The following is a 25,050-nucleotide window of genomic DNA, read 5'->3' as shown; positions in this document are numbered from 1 at the left end:
GTTTAAGGAAAAGACGTAAACAAGGATACTGGTTCAGAATCAGATCAGCTCATCAAATCGAGCCCATGTATTCTCAATTTTTATGTCCCTACGGTCCGGCACAATGCCTGGAATGGAGTCGATGCCTAATAAATATTAAGTAACTGACTGAACTTGGGTATGGCTGTGCCTTGAGGCTTGAGTACCAGGAAAGGAAACTGACTCACCCCTACCTATGAAGAAGCTATAAGTTTTCCCCTTAGTCCTTTCTTACAGACTGGAATTTACCAAATGGGTGTAACACGAGTGCAGAGAACCGTGTGGGAGGGAGACAATGGAAGGCAGTGGGTCGGCAGCAGGTGCGGGTGGGATGCTGCACGTGATGGCAGCTGTGGTTCAGGTCCATTTGCAGTAGGTGAGGGATGCAATATTTGAGAACGGGCTGGAGAACTAGAAGGCCGCCTTAGGCCTTTCTCTCCACGTGTGAGACTTACGGCCAGGAGCTTCTAAGACCAAATCCATCCATCCGTAAGGCATGTTGGTCTTCGACAGGAATCCTGTCATCCCCTTGCCGTGGATTACGGACATAAAACCTCACTGCGCTTCACTTTCCTCATCAATCAGAAGGATGACGCCGAGGTTACCTGCAATTTACATCAGTGGACTGAGGTGCTGACTGCACTTCACTCACCTTTCCCTGGCACACAAGCTTTTGTGCAGTCTGATCGTTAAATGCAGCTGTCCCCAGAAAGGTAAAGCCTTTTAGGCTGCTCACTGGATAGATGATCAGGACAAAAGAGGTTATAGAAACATTTTACTTTGAAACATTTTAAAATTCAAGATTTTGTCCTGACCAATTTCTGAACATGATGTTTCTTTCCGCTTAAGTTATATCAAAATATTTTTACGTGGTTTATAGCAGTATTACGTACAATAGCCAAGATACGGAAGCACCCTAAGTGTCCATCAGCAGATGAATGGATAAAGAAGGTGTGTAATGTAATGCTACTCGGCCATAAAAAGAACGAAATCTTGCCATCTGCAACAACATGGATGGACCCGGAGGGTATTAGGTTTAGTGAAGTAAGTCAGATGGAGAAAGACAAATACTGTATGTTTTCACTTATACGTGTAATCCAAATAATATCAATGAAACAAACGAATGACTATAACAAAACAGAAACAGACCGACAGATACAGAGAACAAACTAGTGGTTACCAGTGGAGAGACGGGTGGGAGCAGGTACAAGATAGGGGTAGGGGATTAAGAGGTATGAATTACTAGGTATAAAATAAATGAGATACAAGGATGTAATGTACACCACAGGGTGTATAACCAATATTTTATAATAACTTCATATGGAGTATAATCTATAAAAATAGTGAACCACTAGGTTGTACACTTAAAACTAATATAACATTCTAAATCAACTATACTTCAATGAAAAAAATATTTTTCTGTGAAAATTCCTTTTTCCCTCTTGCATATGACCTTTCTAGACAAATAAATAAATAAATAAATAAAAGCCTGGGTGAGCATTTAGGAATGAAAAAAATGTAAAGTTTTGATTACTGACTGAAACACAGTGATTTTGTGTCAATGGGAGAAATCAAAGCCCTGGCACCTGGGGAGGCATGGGGTGGTAGACGTGGAAAAGGAATTAATAATCTTTGTTTTTCAGAACTGTTCCTGGAAGCTTTCTCCTCTTCCTGAATGAAAGGTCCTCCTGCTACCTTTCCAGGATGCTGTGAGGGCCTTGAATTCAAACTGATGGCTGAGCCCAAGATCACCCTTGATAGCACCAACTATGAAAGGGCGAAGGTGGCCCAGCTCCTGTGCTTTCCACACAGAACACTTACGAATGTCACCCACACCCATGTCACTGATGGGCTGATGTCACGGATGAGCAGAGCTGTTTGGAATTGGCTGCAATGCCTCTGAAACCAGAGACCGAACCGAATTCTTCTAGACCAGATTGGGGATCCTAGGGATGGAAACCCTGTCAGGGGAAGCCACCTTGGGGGCCTGCTAACCTGTACCATCTGACTAACAAATACCCTGTTGGAGGGCCTTAATGATAGTAGACGCTTTGTTTCCAGAAGCACCAAGTACTGTGCACGGGAATGCCCTTCCTGGGTGCCTTATCCGTGACTATCATGCCTGCCTCAGCCCTGGACAGAGGCATTCGCGTTAAATTCAACTTAGTTCAGAGGCCCCAAAGGGAAGAGCTCAAGTCAACACTGCAGTTTGGTCTCACCCTGCTGTATGGAGCCCTGCAGCTAATTTTGCCATAACGATGCTTTGGACAGGGCCAAGGTGACGGATTGTGTAGGGAAGAGTTTTCACAGCAGGCCTGAGAGTGCTGACGCTCAGAAAGGCCCGCTTGCAAGGTGGGCCCTTTACTGGCACCTGGGAACCTGAAATTCGAGAGGGTTCCCACCACCTTAACTGATAAGAGTTACTACGCCTGAATGGTTGGTGCAAACAACAAGCGTGGTTTATGCTGAACAATGGCTTCCCTTCTGGGGAACTGGGAATTTTGAAGGCGTGAGGCAAGATGGTGACTGTAAAAATGCTGGGCTCTGAGTCGCTCACGAGCTCAGGTAGTTAGCATTTCACATGTGTTGTCATCGCTTGTCACCGGGGGGGTTTAGTGTGTCCTATGTGACTTTCCTGGAAGAGGACCCTGGGCCCGGTTACCTCCCTTTGCTGCCCCACGGGCCATTTCCCTTTGCTGGTTTTGCTGTGTAACCTTTCACTGCGATAACTCACAGCTCTGAGTACAACTAGAAAAAAGAGAGGAAGGAAGGAAGGAAGGCAAGAAGGGAGGGAGGAAGGAAAGAAAGAAAGCTAGCTGATAGCCATACTATCTACACTTTATCCATATCCTTTTTCATAACAACAAAGAAGGCCAAAATGGAGCTCTTGCTAACTCCTGGCATGGTGTCAAGCGCTCGTATGCAAAAAACTCAAACCTCCCAACAATATTTCAAAGTAGGTCTCGTTATGATCTCCATTTGGCACACGAGGGAAGGAGAGAGAGAGAGGTTCAGGAACTTGCTCCAGGTCACAGCATCTGTTAGGTGGCAAAGGGGGGACGGGAAATCGGCTTATGTGACTGCAAACCCCAGGCGGGGAGACTCTGTTGAGGGGATCAATGAAGCTCTCTCAAAAATGCAAAACTCTAGGCAAATGCACGGTGGTGACATTACTGTTATGAACGAGGTCTAAGTCCTGCCCAGAAATCACTGGATAAGATTTGCAACTTTTCGATTTTATTCAGGTCCTGGGATTGAAACCCCTGTCTTCCCACAGATACACAGGAGCTGGGAACTTGACACGGAAGTGTATTTGCAAGTTCAGATATACCCTCCTCCCTCAAAGAGTGTTAGAACTTTGGGCCAGAAAAAACATAAGAGAGCATCTGGAATAAGTCCTTCATCTGATAACTGAGGAAACAGAGAGATGCACCAGTTTGCACTAAGCTGCGGAATGGACTCTGGACCCCAACCCATTCGTTTCCTTAGTGCACTGCTTCCCCCTTGTCATATTTCTCTTTTTAAAAGTGGATGCAATCGTAACCCAGCATACAAGAGGTACTTTCATTTCTACAAGTATGAATTACACAGGAAAGAGACCTGTTTGAAAGGAGAATTATGCACACATACTTTTGACATCCTGGAAACATTCTGATGACTGGGTTAATGGCGAGGGGAAATGACATCTTTGGAAATGCAATCCACTCATTTGAAAGCAGGGCAGCCGTTGCCCACTCCAAATGTGTTCTCATGCACACAGGATTCCTTCCGAGCAGGCTCTGAAGGCAAAGCACACCGCTGCGTTTCAAATGGGCAGAAAGTCACCTTAAAGCATATTTCCCCTCCTGGGAGTTGACACAATCGAGTTACAGGCAGAGACTGTTTATCACACCGGCATGAAAGTCTCTCTTCAAATTCCTCTTGCTTTTATAATCAAACAATAACATCTCCAGAGTATAGGTTTTAGCTACATAAGAAACATATTGGAAATTGATTCAATGTTCCTGGCTTGGCTGTGACAATGTTTCATAACCTGGTAACCTCTCAGCTTATTCTTCCCCTTTCCTGAAAAGCTTTTTGCGGCACCAGGGGGGCAAAGCAAAGATAACACAAACATCCTCCTTTTATCTGATCCTGCACAAAATGAGAGGAGCAGGCACTGTACCGCTGATAAGAAGATTTGCTAAATGACTCTTCTGGAATTCTATCAATGGGCTGATGAAATAAATTAAGACTGACATTGATACGTCATTTTCTCAGGCACAACCATTTTCAAAAATGAAGGTGTTTCTTTCGAAGCAGTTAAGCCCCAGTTGCATGTCTGTGACTCATTAAAAAGTGCCCAGATCAGCCCCGTGTTGTTAACAGATTTACTGCAATGCTTTACTTTCTTTATATCCATTTTGTTTTTCTCTAGCATGTTTCTTGAATAAGGATTCATTCGAGTCAAGAGCATCCTGTTCCCAAGATCACCATTCCTCCTTTTATTCCCCCTCAGGTGCATGTTTCATTACACAACTCAATTTTTGTTACCACAATCTGCCATAGCCCTTACCCGATCTAGCGCTTTACATCTGTCTCAAGCTAAAGTGTTTACTTGAATGTGCCAGACTTAATGGACACACCATGGGGAATCCCAGTGGACCGAGTGCGCAGATCACCTTAACTGAGACGTTTTTTCATTAGGTATATGTGATTGAGTTCTTACGGTCAGGACAGCGCATTCCTTCCAAGCTTGATTACAGGCTTCTGAAAAGCTACAGACTCCTGTCCGGCAATTTTTTTTTTTTTTTAAATCACTGCTGCTTCTCTGTTACTAATTTTTTATTACCTTCAGGATTAAGAAGAACTGCTGGTGGGCTTCCCTGGTGGCGCAGTGGCTGAGAGTCCGCCTGCCGATGCAGGAGACACGGGTTCGTGCCCCTGTCCGGGAAGATCCCACATGCCGCGGAGCGGCTGGGCCCGTGAACCATGGCCGCTGAGCCTGCGCGTCCGGAGCCTGTGCTCCGCAACGGGAGAGGCCACAACAGTGAGAGGCCCGCATACCGCAAAAAAAAAAAAAAAAAGAACTGCTGGTTTTAGCAGTACTTAAGGCACAGACAGTTCAACCTATCTGTAATGTCTGATCAACCTGGAATTATCTGTGGTAACGTGGACGACAAAGAGATTACAATTCAAGAGCTGCCCACAACCTCTGTTTCTAACTTACTCCTCTGACACCCGATGGGCTTCAGGATTGATGATGTAACTTTATATTTGTAGTCAGGATGCGTCCCTTTCCTGCTCTTTCTTCTCTTGGCTGACCTCGCTTCTGGAGATGCTAATGAGCTAGTCCGAGGGCAGACAGGAAGAGGACCGGAGGTGGCGGGTGGATGGCATAGATCAACCAAGCAAACGGAAGGCCCGTTCAGCCCACGCACATGTTTTGTTTTGGATGGTACTTTAGTTTTTATCTTTTTAAAACAAATGTGAAATATACTATGAGCACGAGTGCATACAGCAAATAGTTACACTTAAATCATCATGACCATAAAAGGATACCCACAACCCACCTCAACAACTCAGTGGTTTTTTCTTTTTAGGCACAATCTTTTTTTTTTTTTTTTTTTTTTTTTTGCGGTACGCGGGCCTCTCACCGTTGTGGCCTCTCCCCTTGCGGAGCACAGGCTCTGGACGCGCAGGCTCAGCGGCCATGGCTCACGGGCCCAGCCGCTCCGCTGCATGTGGGATCTTCCCAGACCGGGGCACGAACCCGTGTCCCCTGCATCGGCAGGTGGACTCTCAACCACTGTGCCACCAGGGAAGTCCTAGGCACAATCTTTAATATTTATTTTATTTTTTAAAAAGGTATTATAGAAGATTGCAGAATTAAAGAGACACAAAACAGCATATATTGACAATACTCTCTCATTCTTGTGTCCTTTACACTCAGGTCTGCTCTCCTGAGGCAACCAATAGTACTGGTCTCTTGTGTTTCAGTTCTATTCATGCCAACAACTGTGTGTGTGTGTGCGTGTATGATCATATTTACACTTGCATTTAAATTTTTACTATATATGTATGTGTGTTATAGTCCTTTCTCCCTTTTAAAAAAAATCAAGCATACTATAGGTACTACTATGCTCCTGGCTTTTCTCATTTAATAATGTACCTCAGAAATTGTTCCTTACCAGTAAAGATCTTCCTTATTTCTTTTTTACAGCTGTATAATATTCCATTTTCGGAATTCATCTGACTAGTACCCTATTAATGGACATTTGGTTCACCTGTGATTTTTTCCTATTACTATGAACAATGCTTTGGGGCATGCATTATTTTTCATATGTGCGAGTGTGTCTATAGGATAAATTATTTGATTGGACTTGCTATTTAATATGTGTGACTTTTATTAGATATTGCCAAATTCTCATCCATAGAGGTTGTACTAGTACCCTCTCACCTAAGTATGTAACAATGCCTCTTTCCTCACATCCCTGCCAACAAAGTTTATCTTAAAACTTTTTTTTTTTTTTTTTTTTGTGGTACGCGGGCCTCTCACTGTTGTGGTCTCTCCCGTTGTGGGGCACAGGCTCCAGACGCGCGGGCCCAGCGGCCACGGCTCACGGGCCCAGCCGCTCCGCGGCATGTGGGATCCTCCCGGACCGGGGCACGAACCCGCGTCCCCTGCATCGGCAGGCGGACTCTCAACCACTGCGCCACCAGGGAAGCCCTGTCTTAAAACTTTTTAAGCTTTTCCAATGTGATAGATAAAAAACAGGATCTAAGTGTCATTTTTAATGTGGGTTTCTTTGATCACGAATGCATCTCTTTTATTATGAATGTGCCTTTCTGACCCTGTTTCTGTAGAAATGTCTTTTTCTCGGGCCCTCTTCTGCTTCTTCCTTCTACTCTTAAGGACCCTTGTGATGCGTTGGGTCCACCCCAATTCTGAGGTCAACAACTCAGTGTTTTTAAGTCACTCTTGCACCCCTTCCACTAGATCCTTCTCTCACTACTTCCCCTCCATAAGGTAACCCATTGTTGGATTTCATGCTACTCATTCATTTGCTGTGGTTTTTAAATTTGTTTTTGTAGTAAAAAAAAAAAAATGTAACACTGGATTACATTCATGTATAGGCACGTGTGCAGAGGTGTACTGGTTTATGATGTAAAAAGTTACTACTGTGGATACTAGTCAAAAAAGTTTGAAAGGCCTGGCTCTAGAAAAACCCTTGGCAACTATATCAGGGAATATATACCACCATGGTGACCCTAGCAACACTGTCATAATTGCAAAAAATGGAAAACAACCCAAATATTTATCAACAGTAGAAAGGATAAATAAAATTCGAACTTTTTCTGCTCTGGAAGACCATACAGCAGTGAAAATTAATGAACTACAACTGCAGGGACCATCGTTGATTCAGCGCAAAAACAACGTTGACCGAAATAAAGCCAGTTGTAGTAGAATATTTACAGTATGATGCTATTTGTATAATAAGCAAAATTAACAATAGTGTGGTAAGACTATATAAATAAAAGTGAGTACTACGTGCAGACTATAAAACTATACATATGTGCACACACACATCTATATACACACACGTATACATACATACATATATGCCATGAATTCTTTATCCGTCATCTATCAACAGACCAATATCTTGGCTATTGTGAATAATGGTGCAGCTAACTCTTTGAGACAGCGATTTTATTTCCAAATAGAACTATCATGCAGTCTAGCAATCCCACTTCTGGATATATATGGGAAGGGAAAAAGCTCACTATCCTTAAGCGTATATTTCCTTTTATTTACCTTGCTTGGAACTCATTTGGCTTCCTGAATCTGGGGGTTGGTAACTTTCTTCAATTCTACAAAATTCTCAGCCACTCACACTTTTAAAATTGTGTCTTTCCTGTTCATTCTATTCTCTGCTTCAGGAGCTACAATTAGATGCATGTGGATTTCATCACCTTTTACTTAATTTAACCTCTCTTTCATATTATCCATGTTCTTGGCCCTCTGTGACACATTTTTGTGTACTTTTTCAATTCTATCTTCTAGTTCAGTAATTCTCTCTTCAGTGATGATAAATACTATTCTGACAACATTTAATTTTTCTGAAGTTCTCTTGTGTCCTTTTTTGAAATTTGACTGCTCATCTGTTTGTTCCTTAACTTTCATTTCCATTTTTGTTTAAATGCATTAAATATCTTTGGTTTATATCCTCTATTGGATAATTTCCAATTCTGCAGTCTTTGCAGGCCTCATGCTATAGCTTTGGTTTTTTTTTTTTTTTTTCCTGATACTGACTGATGAAGTCATTTTTTCCCCTCATGTCTTTAATGGTGTTCTATTCTGAGTTAATTTTCCTTAGAACTTTATCTGTATGCAAATTTTAGAGTGGGTGCAAGAGAGGATTTGAGTTGGGTTCTGCCAGATTCCTGAGAGTACTACCACCCTGAATCTGTGTTTTGTTCTTTTTAAACCTTTCATCATGATAAATTTCCAATATTCTCAAACAGTGTAATGTATCCTCATATACCCACTGCCCAGCCTTAAAATATTAATATTCTGCCATTCTTGTTTCATCTATTTCCTCTCCCAGTTCTTCTCTGGAATATTTAAACTCACACCTCAGACCATTTAAAATTGTCAAGCTTGGACTTCCCTGGTGGCGCAGTGATTAAGAATCCACCTGCCAATGCAGCGGTTCAAGCCCTGTCCGGAAAGATCCCACATGATGTGGAGCAACTAAGCCCATGCGCCACAACTACTGAGCCTGCGAGCCACAACTACTGAGCCCACGTGCCACAACTACTGAAGCTGGCGCGCCTAGAGCCCGTGCTCTGCAACAAGAGAAGCCACCACAATGAGAAGCCTGTGCACCGCAATGAAGAGTAGCCCCCGCTCGCCGCAACTAGAGAAAGCCCGCGCACAGCAACCAACACCCAATGCAGCCAAAAATTTCAAAATATAAATAAATAAAAATTTAAAAAACGTTTGTCAAGCTGGGGGGCTCAGGGGACACAAAGAGAGACTGAATTAATTCCCTGACCCACATGAGTGTGAGCTAATGACTCAGAATCTTCAGAGGAGACATGTTTTTCCTTCTCTTTTTTTTTTTTCCCGCTAGAGTTGAGACAGAGTTGAGGCTGAGTCAGGAGTTTATTCCCACTGTCTTCCTCCGTGGGGTACGTTTGTCACCACTGCTCTTGGGAATTCAGCTTTATGCTGGATGGGGAAGGGGTGTTTTTGATGTAACATTTCACCCTGCTCAGGCCCTAGGCTTTCATTAGGCCAACAGTTTAGCTCTTTAACACCAGGCTCCAGGTAGAGTGACCAACTGTTCCAGTTTGTCCAGGTTCTGAGGGGTTTCCTGGGATGAGGGACTTTCAGTGCTAAAACCAAGAAAGCCAAAGTCAAACTAGAACAGTTGGTCACCCTAGTTCGAGGTCACCAGAGACTAGTACGTACCCCTTGGGCAAGGGGTACTCTCTCCCCTCTGCATTCAAACTTTCTTGCTGTCCCCAGCCTCTGATCAATTTTTTGCCTGAAGCTCAACCATGCATTTAAGAAAATAGGTATATTTTTATATTATATTCTATGCTCTTAGGTGTGGCATCCTGTGAAAGGGATTTTGAAATCCTAATTCGAAATATTGCCAGATAAAAGGAAGTCTCTGAAGATTTACTTTTTTGAAAACTAGGCCCAGATTTTTAAAAGTGTCATATGTTACATAAAAATCTAGACTTCTGGCTTCTGGTGAGAAATGGAAAGACGTGGCTACTTAGGGCCAGCCTTCTTCTATGGTGACAACTGGAACTGGCAAGCAGCTGCTCCCCTAGAATGGGCTGTGTTCTCTCCATGTCTCAAGACTCCCATCATTCATACAGTGTATGCCTGTGAATGTCAAGTCCAGCCCATCTCACTCATTGACCCAGGGGCTTGGTTGAGTTTGCAACCCCTGACCAAGCAATCTACTAAAGGGATCCTTGGTCTCTGATGCCTGCAAGGTGACCAAAAAAAGTACCTAGTCATCATTTAGCATTCTTGGGGGTTTATTTAACTTGACCTCACGGCTGTGCACTAAGCACCGGACGACGGTTCCACTCCACACCAGCCACAGTGCTGAGCAACACACATAACCTTTCAGGACGTACATTTCCTCATCCGCAGAAGGGTGAGCACAGTCCTTAGTCTGCAGGGCTGATGTGAGGATAAAACAAGGCAACATACATACCAGCACTTTGGCCAGTGCCTAGCATATAGAAAGCTCTTGATAAAGAGTGAGTATTGGCATAATACATGACATCGTCTTCTTTCAGAACTTTCTGTCACGTTGGCAGCTTTCTGGTTCAGAGGCTGAGGCGCTCTGTTGTTTGACTTTGTTTTGACCTCCACCTCTTCCTTCCTTTGCCATAAGTCACACACACAGTCTTATATTTAAGTGGATTAATTGTCTTTTAAGAAATTGAGGGAACTGTACAAAATGAGGTCTCTCTACAGCTATTTCAGATTCCCCAGCCATGTACTTTAGAGCAATAGGCCTTGGGAAAATGGGGGGGAAAAAAAGACAAAGCTTATTTAACATAGCCACTTAACACCTGTTCAGTGGGCCCTTTCCCCTACTAGCACGTGGATTAATTAGTGTCACCCCCCCCAGGGCTTCATGTCTGCCTCTGCCCTCGCAGCTGAGATCTCTGTCTGAAAAGCACCGCCCTTATAGGGTCTTGCTGGTGCTAATGTGAGAGACACACTGAGATTGTCTGTCAGTGACACTCAGTGGGTACCCTTCCCAAACACCAGCTGTATTATAACAAGAGACGTGAGCACTTGTACCCAAAGGAGTTACCCACGGGTAGGACATTTAGGTACACCCTGATAGATCTCCAGGAGAGTTCTTTTGGGGCAGGGAGCCCTTTGGCAACCCTGAAATAATCCATCCTTTTACACGAATGTGTGACTCTACTCATCATGGCACACCACTTGTGAGGAAACAGTATGGTGACTAGTGCATCTGGTTGGTCCAAGGCTAAAGGAGAGAAAATGAAAATATGTTTTTATTTTAAAAGTCTAAGCATGAGCATCATAGTGATTGGATGGCCATTTCTTAGCGTGTTGGTCTTTTCAAACAATTTTCCACTGTCTATGTATTGTCTGTAGGATTAAGTTCGAACACCTAAGCTTGGCTTTCAAGGTCTCCACAATCCGGTCCCATCCCACAAAGCCCCTCTGTCTGTACCTCGTCCTCAAAGCTTACCCTCTGCTCTAGCCAGGCTGGTCCTCTGCTGACCCCCTTCCCTACAGTGTGCCGTATTCCTATCTCCAGGTCTCTGATTACGCTGCTTACCTTGAGTTGAAGGAAATCTCTGCCCCTTTTGCTGATGAAATCCTACCCCTTAGGAAAGTGGTTCCCAAACTTTGCTGCACATTGGAATCACCTGGGGATCTTTACAGACTACTAATGCGTGGCTCCACTCCCTAGACCTTGTGATTTAATTGTTACGGGGTGTGACCTGGGCATCAGCATTTTTAGAGCCTTCCCGGAGGATTCTGATGTGTTGCAGAGTTTGGGAGCCACTGGCATAAATTGCAAACACTCTTAAACTTCAGTACCTCGCTGTCTCACTCTTGTCTCTTCCTGTTCATGAACATCAACACTTCTGGATTCACCAAAGGTGGGCTCCACACCCTGCCCTGTGTGCTCATATGTATGGAGAGTATGCCTCTAAGTTATCTGTGATTACACGGCATCAGAATTATTTGTTTGCTTCTCTGTTTCCCCACTGAACTGGAGTTCACAGAATATGCGTACTGTGTCTTATTCATCTCTGTATCTTTGGCTTCTAAAACAGGGCATGGCTGGGAGAAGATGCTCCATATAGGCTTGTTGAACTAAAGAGAACTCAGCTCCTTGGTGCAATCTACAGAGCAAATATTTTACAGGAGTAAAAAAGCCATACTTGCAACTCTCTAAGGCTACAATTCTCTATCTCTCTAGTAAAAAACAGAGAGAGGGAGTCACAGTCTATGATTCACTATGCTGACAAATATGGAAATCTCCACCAAAGCCTTATCTCATGCCTGCCTCTGGTATTTAGAAGGAAGCACTCTTAAGGAACAAGCTGACAGATGACGAAAACAGAGAACCAGCCGCAAGGGAGTGAGACACAAGAAGGATGACATGTAATGTTCCAAGCACAGGGCTTTGTACATAGGAGATGCTCAATGGATGGAAACTAATATTACTAGTTCCAGTCCTTGGTCAGAAAGAACCACATGGTCCTGTTTCCACGGGTCTACCTTCATGACAGGTGGGATTTATATTTTGGGCTGCCAGGTGCCAAGCCCCCCCCCCCCACTTTGAAGTTCGGCGCTTGTGGTTATAGATGGGTGAACTCAGTGCAGCCACTATAGAAACTTCCTTGCCCAAGCTATTACCCTATAGTACCTCTCAGGTGTCATTTGTATATTCGGACATGCAGAAGTATTGTCACCCTGGGAAGTATTCATGTGGATCCAGATTATGGAAAACCATTCTATCTGATTCCTCATCCACAGGTATTATTATCTAAGTGGTTTCCAGTTCAGAGCCAGTCTGTTACAAGTCACCAGAACATTCTCTATTGAATATCCGAGTCGTTACTGAGAACATTTGTACTTCCCATTCACATCTGTTTTGATGATCAGTAGCTCACTCTTTCCACAATTAAGCCACATATGTCAGCACGTTATTCAAAAGGTGACCTTTGACTCAAATGGACTTCCACTCAAAAAGCTGTGAAAGCCTGATTAGCTTTCTGAGATATTTTAAATTTTATTTTTACTATGAATGTCCTTCACTGTGCTTTGGGCACACAAACTTGCATTCGGTAACAACTCTTTAGATTTGGGGAAATACCATGTATCCTTCACTTCACGAGAGTCTACCAAGCAGCCTTGTTTTCTTGGTTATCATTTAGTTCAGCTTGATTTCTTCCTCAAACTCCTCAGAAGACATTTCTTCCTCTTTAAAGGAATTTCCAAATCCCCTGTCTCCTCTTAGGAGATTATTTTTGATGCTATCACTGGCTGATGTTTTTAATATGAGACAATGTCATTTGAATTCCTACTGACCATTTAATCCTATTAGATAATTAGTGTAATACACTGGGTGAATCTATTACAGTTAAATAACAAGAAAGAACAATTGGTGTTGGTGATCATTTGTGTAGGCTAGTCTAGTCATTTGCTTGTTGCTTATTAACATGAAAGTCTGACATTTGTTAGGGCAATTTGAAAGAAAAGAATCTAGTTGCATTATTTAACTTATTTCATGAATCTTGAATTTCAATATAGAGCAGGTTTAGTTAACAGCATCCTGTCTTGTAATCAACTCAGACCATTTTGATGAAGCCAACACGATTATCCTTAACCACAGAAATACAAACATTCAGATTCACAGATTTTTCTGATTGTTGTTCTTTGTCAAAGATACTAGCTGTTGCTTGGTTAGAAGAAGACCATATTTAGATTTGCTCAGTTGCTGTGATTGGAAATATTCTATGGTTATAAATATTGGCAGGATATGTGATAACACTTAGTCTAGGCAAAATGAAGAACACTGGGATTCGCAGGGTGCTAAAAAAATATTTTTTCAGTCATGTTTGTGCAATAAAGATAAATAGCCACTCGATTTGTTGAGTCTCACTCAGCCTTGAAATGGATGAACTTTTTAAAAGGCCTGTGGTAATACTGATTGGCTAACTCAGGGAACACTTTCAACCCTCTTCTCTCTGCTACCTCATGCAGTAGAGGCTGGGAAGCAACATACTGACTTTCCCAGCATCCCTTGCACCTAAGATTGGCTTTATGATCTGGTTCTCACTGATGACATGTAACCTGAAGTCTGTGGTGCGGGGCGGTGATTCTGAAGGAATTTTTACTTTTCCTTGCACTTTGTGTCGCAAATGTAGCTGGGATGCCTAGAGTGGTGGGAATTAATTTGCAACCAGAAGTGACAAGCATGAGGACCAAAAAACAGGGTTTCGGATAGAATTGTTGAGCTGCTGCTTCTCTTTTATGTTTCCCTTCCTCCAGACTTTTAATTATATAAGATGACTCAATGACTTTATTCCTTAAGTCATGGCTAGTCAGTTTTGTTGTTGTTACTTGCTGCCAGGAGCAGCTTGTTCGGATAGGTCTCCACCAGTTTGAAGAGATGAGTCTACAATTATGTGAAACAGAAACAGAGTCCAAATTTACTTCCTTGAGAGTAATCTAAACCAGCACTTCCCAGCAGAACTTTGTATGATGATGGAAAAAGAGGCCATATAGAATACGTGGCCACTGAGTACTTAAAATGTGGCTAGTGCAATTGAGGAACTGAATTTTTAATTTTCTGTAGTTTTCATGAATTTAAACTGAACCTGAAATAACTACATGTGACTAATGGCTATCATGTGAAACAGTACAGATCTAAAGAACTGCTAGCCTATAAAAAAAAATGCAGATTACTATAGCTCTCTCTCGAAAATTCAGCCTCTAACTTTATGTATGTTATCGTACAAGCCGAAGAATACCTCATTATGGAAAAATGATGACTCAGTGGGGCTTTACGTAGTGCCACGTTTGAAGGTTGCTGAACAATATTTAACTTGCGCGTTAGCTAACTACACAGAACTGACACTAATTTAAGCATTTTACTGACAACTGTACAACTGACATTTTACTCTCAGTTATCACTGACAACTAAGTGTACTAAAGGATGTCTTTCTGGAATAATACTCTCATTCAGACTCCACTCATCCAGCTATTTGTTAAGACTTTTGTATTCCCAATTACAACAGAAAAGAATAATAATGGTGTGCCAGTCTCATTAAGCTGTGAGGGTATGATAACTCTCTGAGATCAACTGTAAATTATAGTTGGGAGAAGGCAGCTGGGTAAGCTGGAAAGGCAGCCGCAAAACATACCAACATGGCTCTAGGAGTGGTGAGATACTGAGAGTTGGCAGCTAAAGGTACTCCAGGGAAAGGGCAGGAGCCGTGCATACTGATTATGCCAGCCACCAGAAAGCTGGAGGGCCGTCATGCCCTAGAGGATGGTATTCAGTACTGTCTACTACACCCAAATGTGATTGGAAAAAATGATTCTCTCATGCCTTGATGTTTTGTGTAAAACTAAATAATCAGCACGCTTACATTTCACAGCTATTTTTTAGAGCCCAAAGAACAACTAATTTTGCAAGTGTCCACGGTGGCCCAGAGCTGTTAAAGTTATCACGTCTTCTATCTCCTGACAAGGACCACCGTCGCAGACAGCTACTCTATTACCAGCTACTTCCTGACTGCTGGAAACAGGTAAGCAAAATCCCTTTGTGTTAGAAACCTGAGTTCCTTCAACGTGGGCTCATGTAAAATTTTAGGACAGAGCTGACAAAGCAAACGTATCTCTGAGAAAGGACTACCTATAATCAGGGTTCTAACAGAAACGATGAAGAAAATGAGGTGAATGTGGCAAGCCGTATATACTTAATCTGTTTAGTTCTATGTGTAAAACATATCCAATTTAAAAAATATTCAGTATAAGAAAGCTAACACTCCACACTTCTAACCAATGGTAGTGCTCCCTGAGACAGTTACAGAAACTGGATCAATTCAACGTTGATTTTTTCCGCAGAGAGAAATTATTTACACTCAGTATCATTTTTGTTTCATATTGACAAGGACTCACTTATCAGTTGGCATTGCGTTCCTTTGCAAATACCTACGTTTTCTTCATAGGTTCTGCTTTGAGCCACTTATTTTATGGTGGCTTCCAACGCCTAAGAAGATAAGGGTTATCACGCGTGAGAAGTTAAGACCCAGTCCTGGTAGAGGGCATAAGACATGACCTTTAGGAACACACCGTGTCTGAAATAAGGTCGCACGTAGAAAACATCTCAGTGAAAGGCATATTGAGACATGAATTTTTACCTATGGTATGGCTCTGAAATGCAGAATCTGCAACTGTATCTTCTTCATCCTCTTGCAAGTGTTCATTTGCCTCTTTTATCTGCAGTAACAAGGAAACACTGTGAGTTCCTATGTGTTATATTAAATCGATTGTGTAATCCTCAGAATATTGGTACATTCTATAACAAACATGTGGGTGTGTATGTGTGAGTGTGTGTGTGTATATATATATATATATATATATATATACACATATTTTCTTCACTCCATTTTCCCCTACTCTATCACTTGGCTTTATTACAAGTTTTAATTATAAGAGCATATTTTCAGAAATATAACCCCAGCTCTGAAAGCAAGTTATAGGGTACCTGATTCTACATAAGATTTTCGAGATAACAGCTATAGTTCTTTTTAATACTTAATAAAGTCAGTAACACAGAGCTGCTGGGAAAAATTAAAGTCTAAGGAAACATAATTCTTCCAGGGACAGTGACTCCACCACAAGTTATTTTAATGAGAATAAAGAAATACACTTAGATCTTTTGACCTTCTCCTAGAGTATAACTCTCTAAGAAAATGTTATTTTGTTGTTGTTCTTTCCAGAATGAAATGTGAGGTGATTATGATGTGTGCTCAGTGAACTAGAAGGCTGATGCATTTACCTAGATTTTTTTCAGGTCAGAAACATCCGCCTTACATTTCAGCTGGGATATCCAGGAGCTGAATGCCGGAGTACCAAATGGAACTCCAGCAGGAATCTAATACAGTCACAGTATTTTACAAACGAGAATTCTGAGATCCAGCAAGTTTCCTTAAACATATGCAAATGCCAACACTAAACCCAGGCCCCCTACTTCCCAATCTAGTAGCAGTAGTAATAACAATATCATGAACAATATCAATAATAATAAAAACAGCGAACATTTAACTACTATGAAGCAGGAGCTGTTTTAAGCCCCTCACACCTGTGCTCTCCTAACCTTGCAATGCCAGGAGGTAAGTGCTATCGTTAGCTCCGTTTTGGACATAAGGGGCCTTGAAGAAACAGACAAGATAAGCAATTGTCCAAGCGGTGGAACCAGGATTCAAACACAGCAAATCTGGTTTCAGTGTTGTGTTCATTTGGTGGAACTTTGTTATTCTCAAATTTCCATGGGACTATGCCGGTGTAGACTTGGCCACAAGGTCAAGACAGCTTATGGTCCTTGGCAGAATGACCCTAAGTAGCTCTTTGAAAATACATCCCAGCCGGTCACCTGGGCAGCCAACGATAATAATGAACTGTGCAATGAACGCAGTGGGGGGACATTAGAGGTTGTCAGTGGATCTGCTCGGGGGCTCGAGTGGAATGCCAAGAAACCATTATTTTATACTTACAATATAGAAAGTCATATGCTGGTCAACTGACCTTGAGCTAGACTTAGCTTTCTACTTTTTAACCTCTTATTTTTCATGACTAATGGAATCAGACCAATTATTTACATTTCATGATCATGGTTCCAATATCAGAATGTAACTGGCGCCTAGTCCGTACATACTGAGAGCCAGGAGATGGAACACTCAGGAGTATGTCAATGACTGTCTGAACCCTGAAAGGAGAGGGTGTTAAGGGCTGAATATCCAGAGGCCACGCGTCATCACTTTCTTTCCCCATCAGCTGTCTGCTGCGAGCACTGCCTTGTTTGTTAGTACCCCCAGCAACACCAACCAGCCCTATTTCTCGTATTTATGGATGGCAGAGAGGAGAAGCTCTGTGTGCATCATCAAGACTAACGAGTTACTTATTCGCCTTCCAAAGTTCACCTAGTTCGGTGACCTCTTTGTGACAAAGCTACCAAGAAACCCAAAAGGAAGGAGACCCAAACACCTTAATTTCCATTAAGAATCCAACAGGAACTTTCTATCCTCATTTACAGAAGCATCAAGAAAATCTATATTTTCAGCCCGTTCCAATACCTAAGACAGGATGCTCCATATTTTCGCACACCTGTTAGGTAAGATAGTATTTCCTTTGGGTTTTTCTAAATCAACCAATTTTAAACTTGAAGGGGTGCCATGCTAACCTGCTAGAAAGTGGGTGAATCATCACCTCCATCAGCCTATGAAATCCTGAACAGAAGAAAGTAACGATTACAATACGGTTCTCATCTTGGAGATAAAGGAGAAGAGGCTTAGAGAGGGTTAGTGATCTGTTCAAGGTTATAAAAGGATGTCAGTTTTAGAGTGGGCACTCCTGACCCCTATTCATTGCTGTAATTTAATTTTTCAGTGTGCTATCTTGTCACAGTCATCCCTTCCAGACCTTCCCAAGAACTACTGTCTCTTTCTTAGTGTCTGGCAATTAGGTAGGCAGTATTCCAAATACACATAAACTATATTTTTATTTAAGAGTAGCAAAAAAGTTTTCTGTTTGTGTGTGTTAGTGCCCTGCTTCTCTTTCCTACTTGTTCCGACGCCTTCGGTGGAACTTAATCACCACCTCTGTCCGAGTATCATATTTAAGAAGGAAAATAAAAACCATCTTGAGGTCCTACCTATCAGCTCCTTGTCAGAACTTTTCTAGGGCTTTAAGTGCTTAACAGCAAATGCTAAACGTGGCCTCTTGGGTATTTATCAGAGGAACTGGGATTGTAGACAGGAGTTTTTTCAGCTCTCCTGGGATAATGACCCCTGAGCAGCGAATGACACATGAGGGGAAGTTCTGAATTGGAAGGGGATGGATGAAGAATCAACAAAGGAAAGGAAAATGGGGGAGTGCCTTAGAATGGCATACTTGTCAGCTCTAATTATCCATACAAATAGATTTCAATGCAAAGTGGTGAGTAATTAAAAAAATCCATTTCCATATGGAAATGCGGGGCATAATTTATTTTGGCAGCAGATTCCCCTTGCTAATTGTATTTCTCATAGGCTGAAATTAAAATTAATTTTCACTCTTGATCACACAGTGGCTGTGTGTTGGCGAAAGGCTGTGGAACTTTCCTGGGGGCAAGGGCCTGCGAGCTCAAGCTGAAGAATTTGCCGAAGCGAATTCTTCACGTGGCAAAGCACTGCACAGATGGGAATGGTCACAAAACCAAGAAGTTTGGCTCAGCAAACAATGGTGGTTAGAGACTCAGAATTTCTTCAGCCATTGCTCTACCAGGAACAGATACAAATCAATGTCAGTAATGTCCCATTTGGTAAGAAGTAGCAGGTGACTCGTGAGCAATGATGTGGGTTATTTTTGGTTTCACTTTGCTGCCAGTACTTTGGGCACCTTCTAATGGTGCACCTCCAGCTCTTGCCCATCTTTTGAGCTCTGCAGTTGTAGTCAAGAGCTGTACTACATACCAGTCTCTAACAGGTAACCATTAAATGCCACTGTACCCATTATATTCTATTAACCTCTCCCATTAGAAAAGGCTGGGAGGAACGTGCTTACAAAGGACACAGGAGGAAAAAGGGAGAAAGTATTTCATTGCTGACAAATATATATACATAACTGCAGAATAAAACCCAACATTTGGGGACACCCTTCATTTGGAATTCTGTGTATATTTCTTCTCTGAATCTTCCTAACAAGAACTGCATCCCGAGAAAAGAACATTTTGATGTTAAAGCTCAATGAAAAGGAAAAGAACTTAATGAGCCTCTGTGAGACGAGAGAAGTGATCTTTGGAGGGAAGCCTCCTGGGAGGCATTACCTTTAGGAAAGACAGTCATTTAGAAAACTCTGCAGGAGGAGGGCAAAATAGGCATGCTTCTTATGAGCATCCAAATAGGATTTAGAACAGAATTGTTCAATTAAAGATGTTGAAATTATAAAATTTTGCAGAACTTAATAAGATGATAACAATTTGTGTAATTATTGTACTATTTTATGCTACTTCATCACCGCAGCACAATTTTAATGGGATTGTATTTGATACTTTTTTATTAGCATATGTGATTTTTTCAGACTATGTGACACTGGGTGAAGAGGATACTCATAATTTAAATTAAAATACCCATATTAAAATGGCCATCTCTTTCCAGCTATATGATCTCATTAATTTCATTAACGATTTTTATTTTGTCCAGTGACAGCTCAATAAGGAGCTGGGAGCTGTTCCTTTGAGACTTCTCATTTCAGAAAATTACCTAAATCCACAGGAAGGAAGGACTTACAACATGTAGGAAGGAGTGTGTATTTCTTTCTGACTTATTTACTTAATACTGATGCAATCTTTTCTGGGGATGCCTTTTCCCCCTCTTATAATGATTTTGCAGAATTTAAGTAAAAGTGCAAAGTAACATGACCCTTGTCTAAATTACACAAAGGTCAGAGCTAAGTGGTCTGTAAATGACAGCATAAATGGGGACATAAGCCTCTAATTAAGGCTCTGAAAAGAGAAAAATATTTAATTCAGTAAAGCATTAATGAGACTTTTATACATACAGTAGAGTGCATCTAGCAATCTTGAAAATGGATATGCAGTCAGTCACCAGTGAACTAAGTGGAGGTGTGCTACGTACATGGACTTGATATATGTATGGAAATAATTTTTCTATTATATTACCACAGATTAAAATAATTTAAATGCCTTAGGACCCTCATAACTACATATAGCCTTAGATTGTTAAGGGCAAAGGATGATGGTATATTATGGTGTAAGATTTTTTGGGTATTTTTGGCTGTACCTTGCGACGCACGGGATCTTAGTTCCCCAGCGAGGGATCGAACCCGCGCCCCCTGAGATGGAAGTGCGGAGTCTTAACCACTGGACCTCCAGGGAAGTCCCTGGTATAAGATTTTTGAAGAGTGATTTTATTCAGGAAAAAAATGTGATATGTAATGCATTATGCGCAGCTATTGTTTTCACCCAAAATAACTACTGTGAGAAGAATTCTCTAAGACACAATTTAAAAGAAGCAGAGAGCAAATTTACCTTGAGCCGCAGGAGGGGAAAATTCCCTTCAACTCTTGATTTTAAAAGGTTCGTGGGTACTCACATCAATGTGCTATGGTATAAGAGTGTATCTCATTTTGCATCTAATTTCCTTTCTATATAGGCTGATAACATACAATGAATAGGTTTTCACTGCTGTTCTTTTACTAGTCCCCAAGGGGACTAGGGCCAATGTCCTTTCTGAAATTAGTAACTTTAGTCCGATCCCCATTGCCGATTATAGAGGTGAAAAAAAATTGCATTTTACCTTTGAATAAATGACTAGCTGTTCAACTATCTAGGTTAATAATAGTCCTCTATATGGAAAGCGTCCCAGCCTGACTAATTTTCCTCTTGCAGCTAACTAGAAAATTAGCTTATCCCTATGGATGATGTATATTTGGTGGTTAGGGAATCCTTGTACTTCACAGAGAACAATAAGAGTGTTTCTTGCAGATATTCCGGAAGGACCAAAGGAAACATTATTACAATGTAAAAGACTTCAAATGAGAGAAGAAAAGGCAAATTACTTTAGCACTAGGAAGTAATAAGAAAGTAAAAATGAAATTGTAAAAGCTAAACAGGTTTTTTTTCTTTTTGGTATCTCTGTACAGTGAAGATATACCCCAAGCTGTCAGCACCATATTAAATGGGGCATAGTTAAATTGAGTGCCTCTGATAAGGGGCTCTGCCAGCCTATCAAAGTTTTAGATCAGTTGGATTGAATTTCTGGCATACTGCACATTTCCGCACGTTTATTCTCTCTCTTTCCTTTCAGTGACACTACAGAGGCAGCCTTAGACACACTTATAATTTGTGATTTTATAATGCAAGGGACATCTATGTTTTCAAGAAGGCATGATACCATGGAGGCCAAGAGCAAGAAGTGGGGAAAAGAAAAAAAAAAAAAGCTTTTGCAAAGAACATAGTCTGCATATGATTTCAGAGGGTTTGGAAAAGAAAAAAAAAAAGAACTTAAAGCTCTTTAGAGTCAAGAGCTGTTTGAAAAAAAAAAAGCATTTAAATGTACATTTGTCTCAAATTAAAGTGAAACTCTAAGGAACCCTAAACATCAATAATAATTAAAAACTAATAATGCCAATCACGATTACTTCTAAAATCTCCTCTACTCTTGAACCACTCCAGAAAAAAATGAGTAATTGCTTCATGTTTCACGTTTTCCTTAGGAAAATGGTAGCACATAGTAGATCTTATAATCACTTGTGCTAGAGCCCAAAAATATATGGATACAGGAATTCTGAAAAGATACTGTTTTTTGCTCAAGTGCTTTAAAATTTACATAAAGGAACAAGGAATATCACCAGTGATGCAAGAACAGAAAGAACATAAGGAGAGGAAGTTCAATTTAAGGTAATTTTAAAACAAAAATATTATTTGAAACTGGCATATCCTTGGGAAATATAAAAATGCCTTTTATTCATTTTTTTAAAGGATATTACCCCCTGAGTTCTGGACCTCATAATTAAAACACTAAATGATAGGGAGTCAAGTTCCAAAAAGGATAACTTTCTTTTTTTTTTCTCTTACATGTATTTTATTTTTTATTTATTTATTTTTTAACATCTTTATTGGTGTATAATTGCTTTACAATGGTGTGTTAGTTTCTGCTTTATAACAAAGTGAATCAGTCATACATATACATATGTTCCCATATCTCCTCCCTCTTGCGTCTCCCTCCCTCCCACCTTCCCTATCCCACCCCTCTAGGAGGTCACAAAGCACCAAGCTGATCTCCCTGTGCTACGTGGCTGCTTCCCACTAGCTATCTATTTTACATTTGGTAGTGTATATATGTCCATGCCACTCTCTCACTTCATCCCAGCTTACCCTTCCCCCTCCCTGTGTCCTCAAGTCCATTCTCTATGTCTGCTTCTTTATTCCTGTCCTGCCCCTAGGTTCTTCAGAACCTTTTTATTTTTTTAAGATTCCATATATATGTGTTAGCATGTGGTATTTGTTTTTCTCTTTCTGACTTCCTTTACTCTGTAGGACAGTCTCTAGGTCCATCCACCTCACTACAAATAACTCAGCTTCGTTTCTTTTTACAGCTGAGTAATATTCCATTGTATATATGTGCCACATCTTCTTTATCCACTTATCTGTCGATGGACACTTAGGTTGCTTCCATCTTACGTGTATTTTAAATGATGAAAAGCTGTCCGCGACAGTTACAGAAAATGGATGGAGTTACCTTTTTTGGAAGTTCCATTTATGTGTATCTGTGTGTAAATCTGTGTGTGTACACACACACACTTTTTAACAAGAGTTAAATTAAACTCCCCACGAAAACTCATATATGGGAAATGTTTAGTGGGCGTCCTCACTTACGGGAAAGCTCAACAAGATTTGGGAAGAGTCATGGGACATTCATATTAAAATAGGAAATACAGGCTATCCTCAAATGGCTCCAATCTATATAAATCCAGGATGGAAGTCATGCAATTCTGAGACATCTAATCAGGACCGTTAGTTTCAAGTTCTTTTCCATGTTCGCGAAGCTCTTTCAAATGCTTTCTGCTTTCAGCTTCTCTTGGGAGACCTAGCTCTCAATCCTTAAGGGTGAGCACAAAGCATGTGTATTTGGAATTTTAACGTGTCCTCTTTATGAGATCCGGATTCTAGTGACTTTGGTTCTAATATTTAAACTCTAAAATTCTATCAGCATTAATCTCAGTTGAATCAAACTATACTCATCTGCCCAAACCATCCTTTTTCCTCTCCCCTAAAGTATTACTAAAATAGAAGCAAACGGCTAGTTTACTTTTTAGATGTTTGAGGATAGAAGATCATCTAGTCCAGTAAAAAGAAAAGTATAAACCAAGGAAAGTACTGCCGTCGCCTTCAAAAGTGGTACCCAAAGAGCATCAAAGGTCAAAGATGATACCAAAAGCCTGAACATCTGCAAATCTCTATTTCTACCCCGCGTTCTCCAAAACAGTGTAGAAACTGTACTATTTCACAGGAAAAAGCACCCCCTGATCACTTCCCCGAGACGGTTTCCACATCAGCGATCTTGCACTTCAATTTCCCAAATCCAGCCTGATCCTCTGCAGGTGACAATATTTTTGTGAGCTGAAATAACGTGCAAATTCTGCCGTTACTGTTGGAAATCACTCATTCCCGATTCACGGGCGGTGGTGAACGGGTCTGGATTCCTGACGTAACTAAGGAACTTACAGCAACAGCCAAGCTTCTCACCCCAGCTTGCTGGAAACCCAAACAGCAGTCTGTCTTCATCTTTTAGAAGCTGATGGCATTCCCGCCCAAGACCCCCGTGCCATTCTGCTGCCCCTGTGCTTTGTGACCATGTCGATGGCCTGGGGTCGGTAGTTTCGGAGCTCATTCCAGAGCCGGAATCTCTCTGTCCAGATTCACGATGGAACCAACAGATCAAGCAATCTTTTGTACAACCCAAGGTCCAGCTGTCTACCTTATCACGATTGATCGAGGTGTCTGAGGAATTAGCAATTCTTGGTTAGGCAGCACGTCTATTGCAAACAGAAGAGAAAACCCTTCAGGGCAGCTGGTCAAGCCAAGAAGGAAAGGAACTTCATGGGAGCGATGAAGGCGGTTCTTGACTGGACGGAGCTTTTCTCAAAGCGATGGGTGGATTTTGAAGGCCTAAGATGTTTTCTGGTTCATTTGTCCTGAAGCAATTCCTCCTCCTGTTGTACTGGAAATAGCTGGCCGCTCCGAGGGTCCAGGGTCACCACCACCACGGACACGACAGGAGACACGATTTTTGCTATCACGTTGCCTTGTGGGTTGCCGAACGAGGGATAGCTGTCTCCGCCGAGCGTGTTTCCGTGGCCGTCACGATGGGGGGTGGCAGCTGCCACCGCCTCCTGCGGGCGGCCTGGGCCCGGGCGGGTAGCGGCCATTCTCGAGGTCCCTGTCGCTCAGGAAACCTGGGCAGCCTACAGAAGCCCCGATGTGCAGCCTGCACGGCGGACCATGCTAGCTCCGGGGCTAGCGCCCAGTCCCAGGACAGGCTTGATGTCCCGGCCGGGAGCATGGGGCACAGCTCCAGGCTCTGTCCCCTCTCCCTTGCCCTGCAGCATCCAGGCCTGGTTCCAAGGATAAGTTTCTTAAGTCTTAACACCTTCTGTCTTAGGTAGGATGAGTCGGTGTTTACAACTTTAGGAAAAATGCTTAAATCAAATCATCAAAATAGCCAATG

At 41.8% G+C, this 25,050-nt stretch overlaps 1 protein-coding gene across 1 annotated transcript in view; it reads right to left on the bottom strand.

The window, feature by feature from the left end:
- Positions 1 to 25,050, bottom strand: part of NCKAP5 (NCK associated protein 5) — an 870,988-nt gene that overhangs the window by 29,780 nt on the left and 816,158 nt on the right. Inside the window, exon 14 of the mRNA XM_022590669.3 lies at positions 15,961 to 16,039. Coding sequence (XP_022446377.2) covers positions 15,961 to 16,039 — 79 coding nt within the window. The remainder of the gene's footprint in view (positions 1 to 15,960; positions 16,040 to 25,050) is intronic.

This window comes from Delphinapterus leucas, chromosome 8 (genome assembly GCF_059928025.1).
Source record: "Delphinapterus leucas isolate spDelLeu-1000000601 "Yukka" chromosome 8, BTC_Dleu_Yukka2, whole genome shotgun sequence".
NCBI lineage: Eukaryota > Metazoa > Chordata > Mammalia > Artiodactyla > Monodontidae > Delphinapterus > Delphinapterus leucas.
This window is presented reverse-complemented; position numbering and strand designations above follow the sequence as displayed.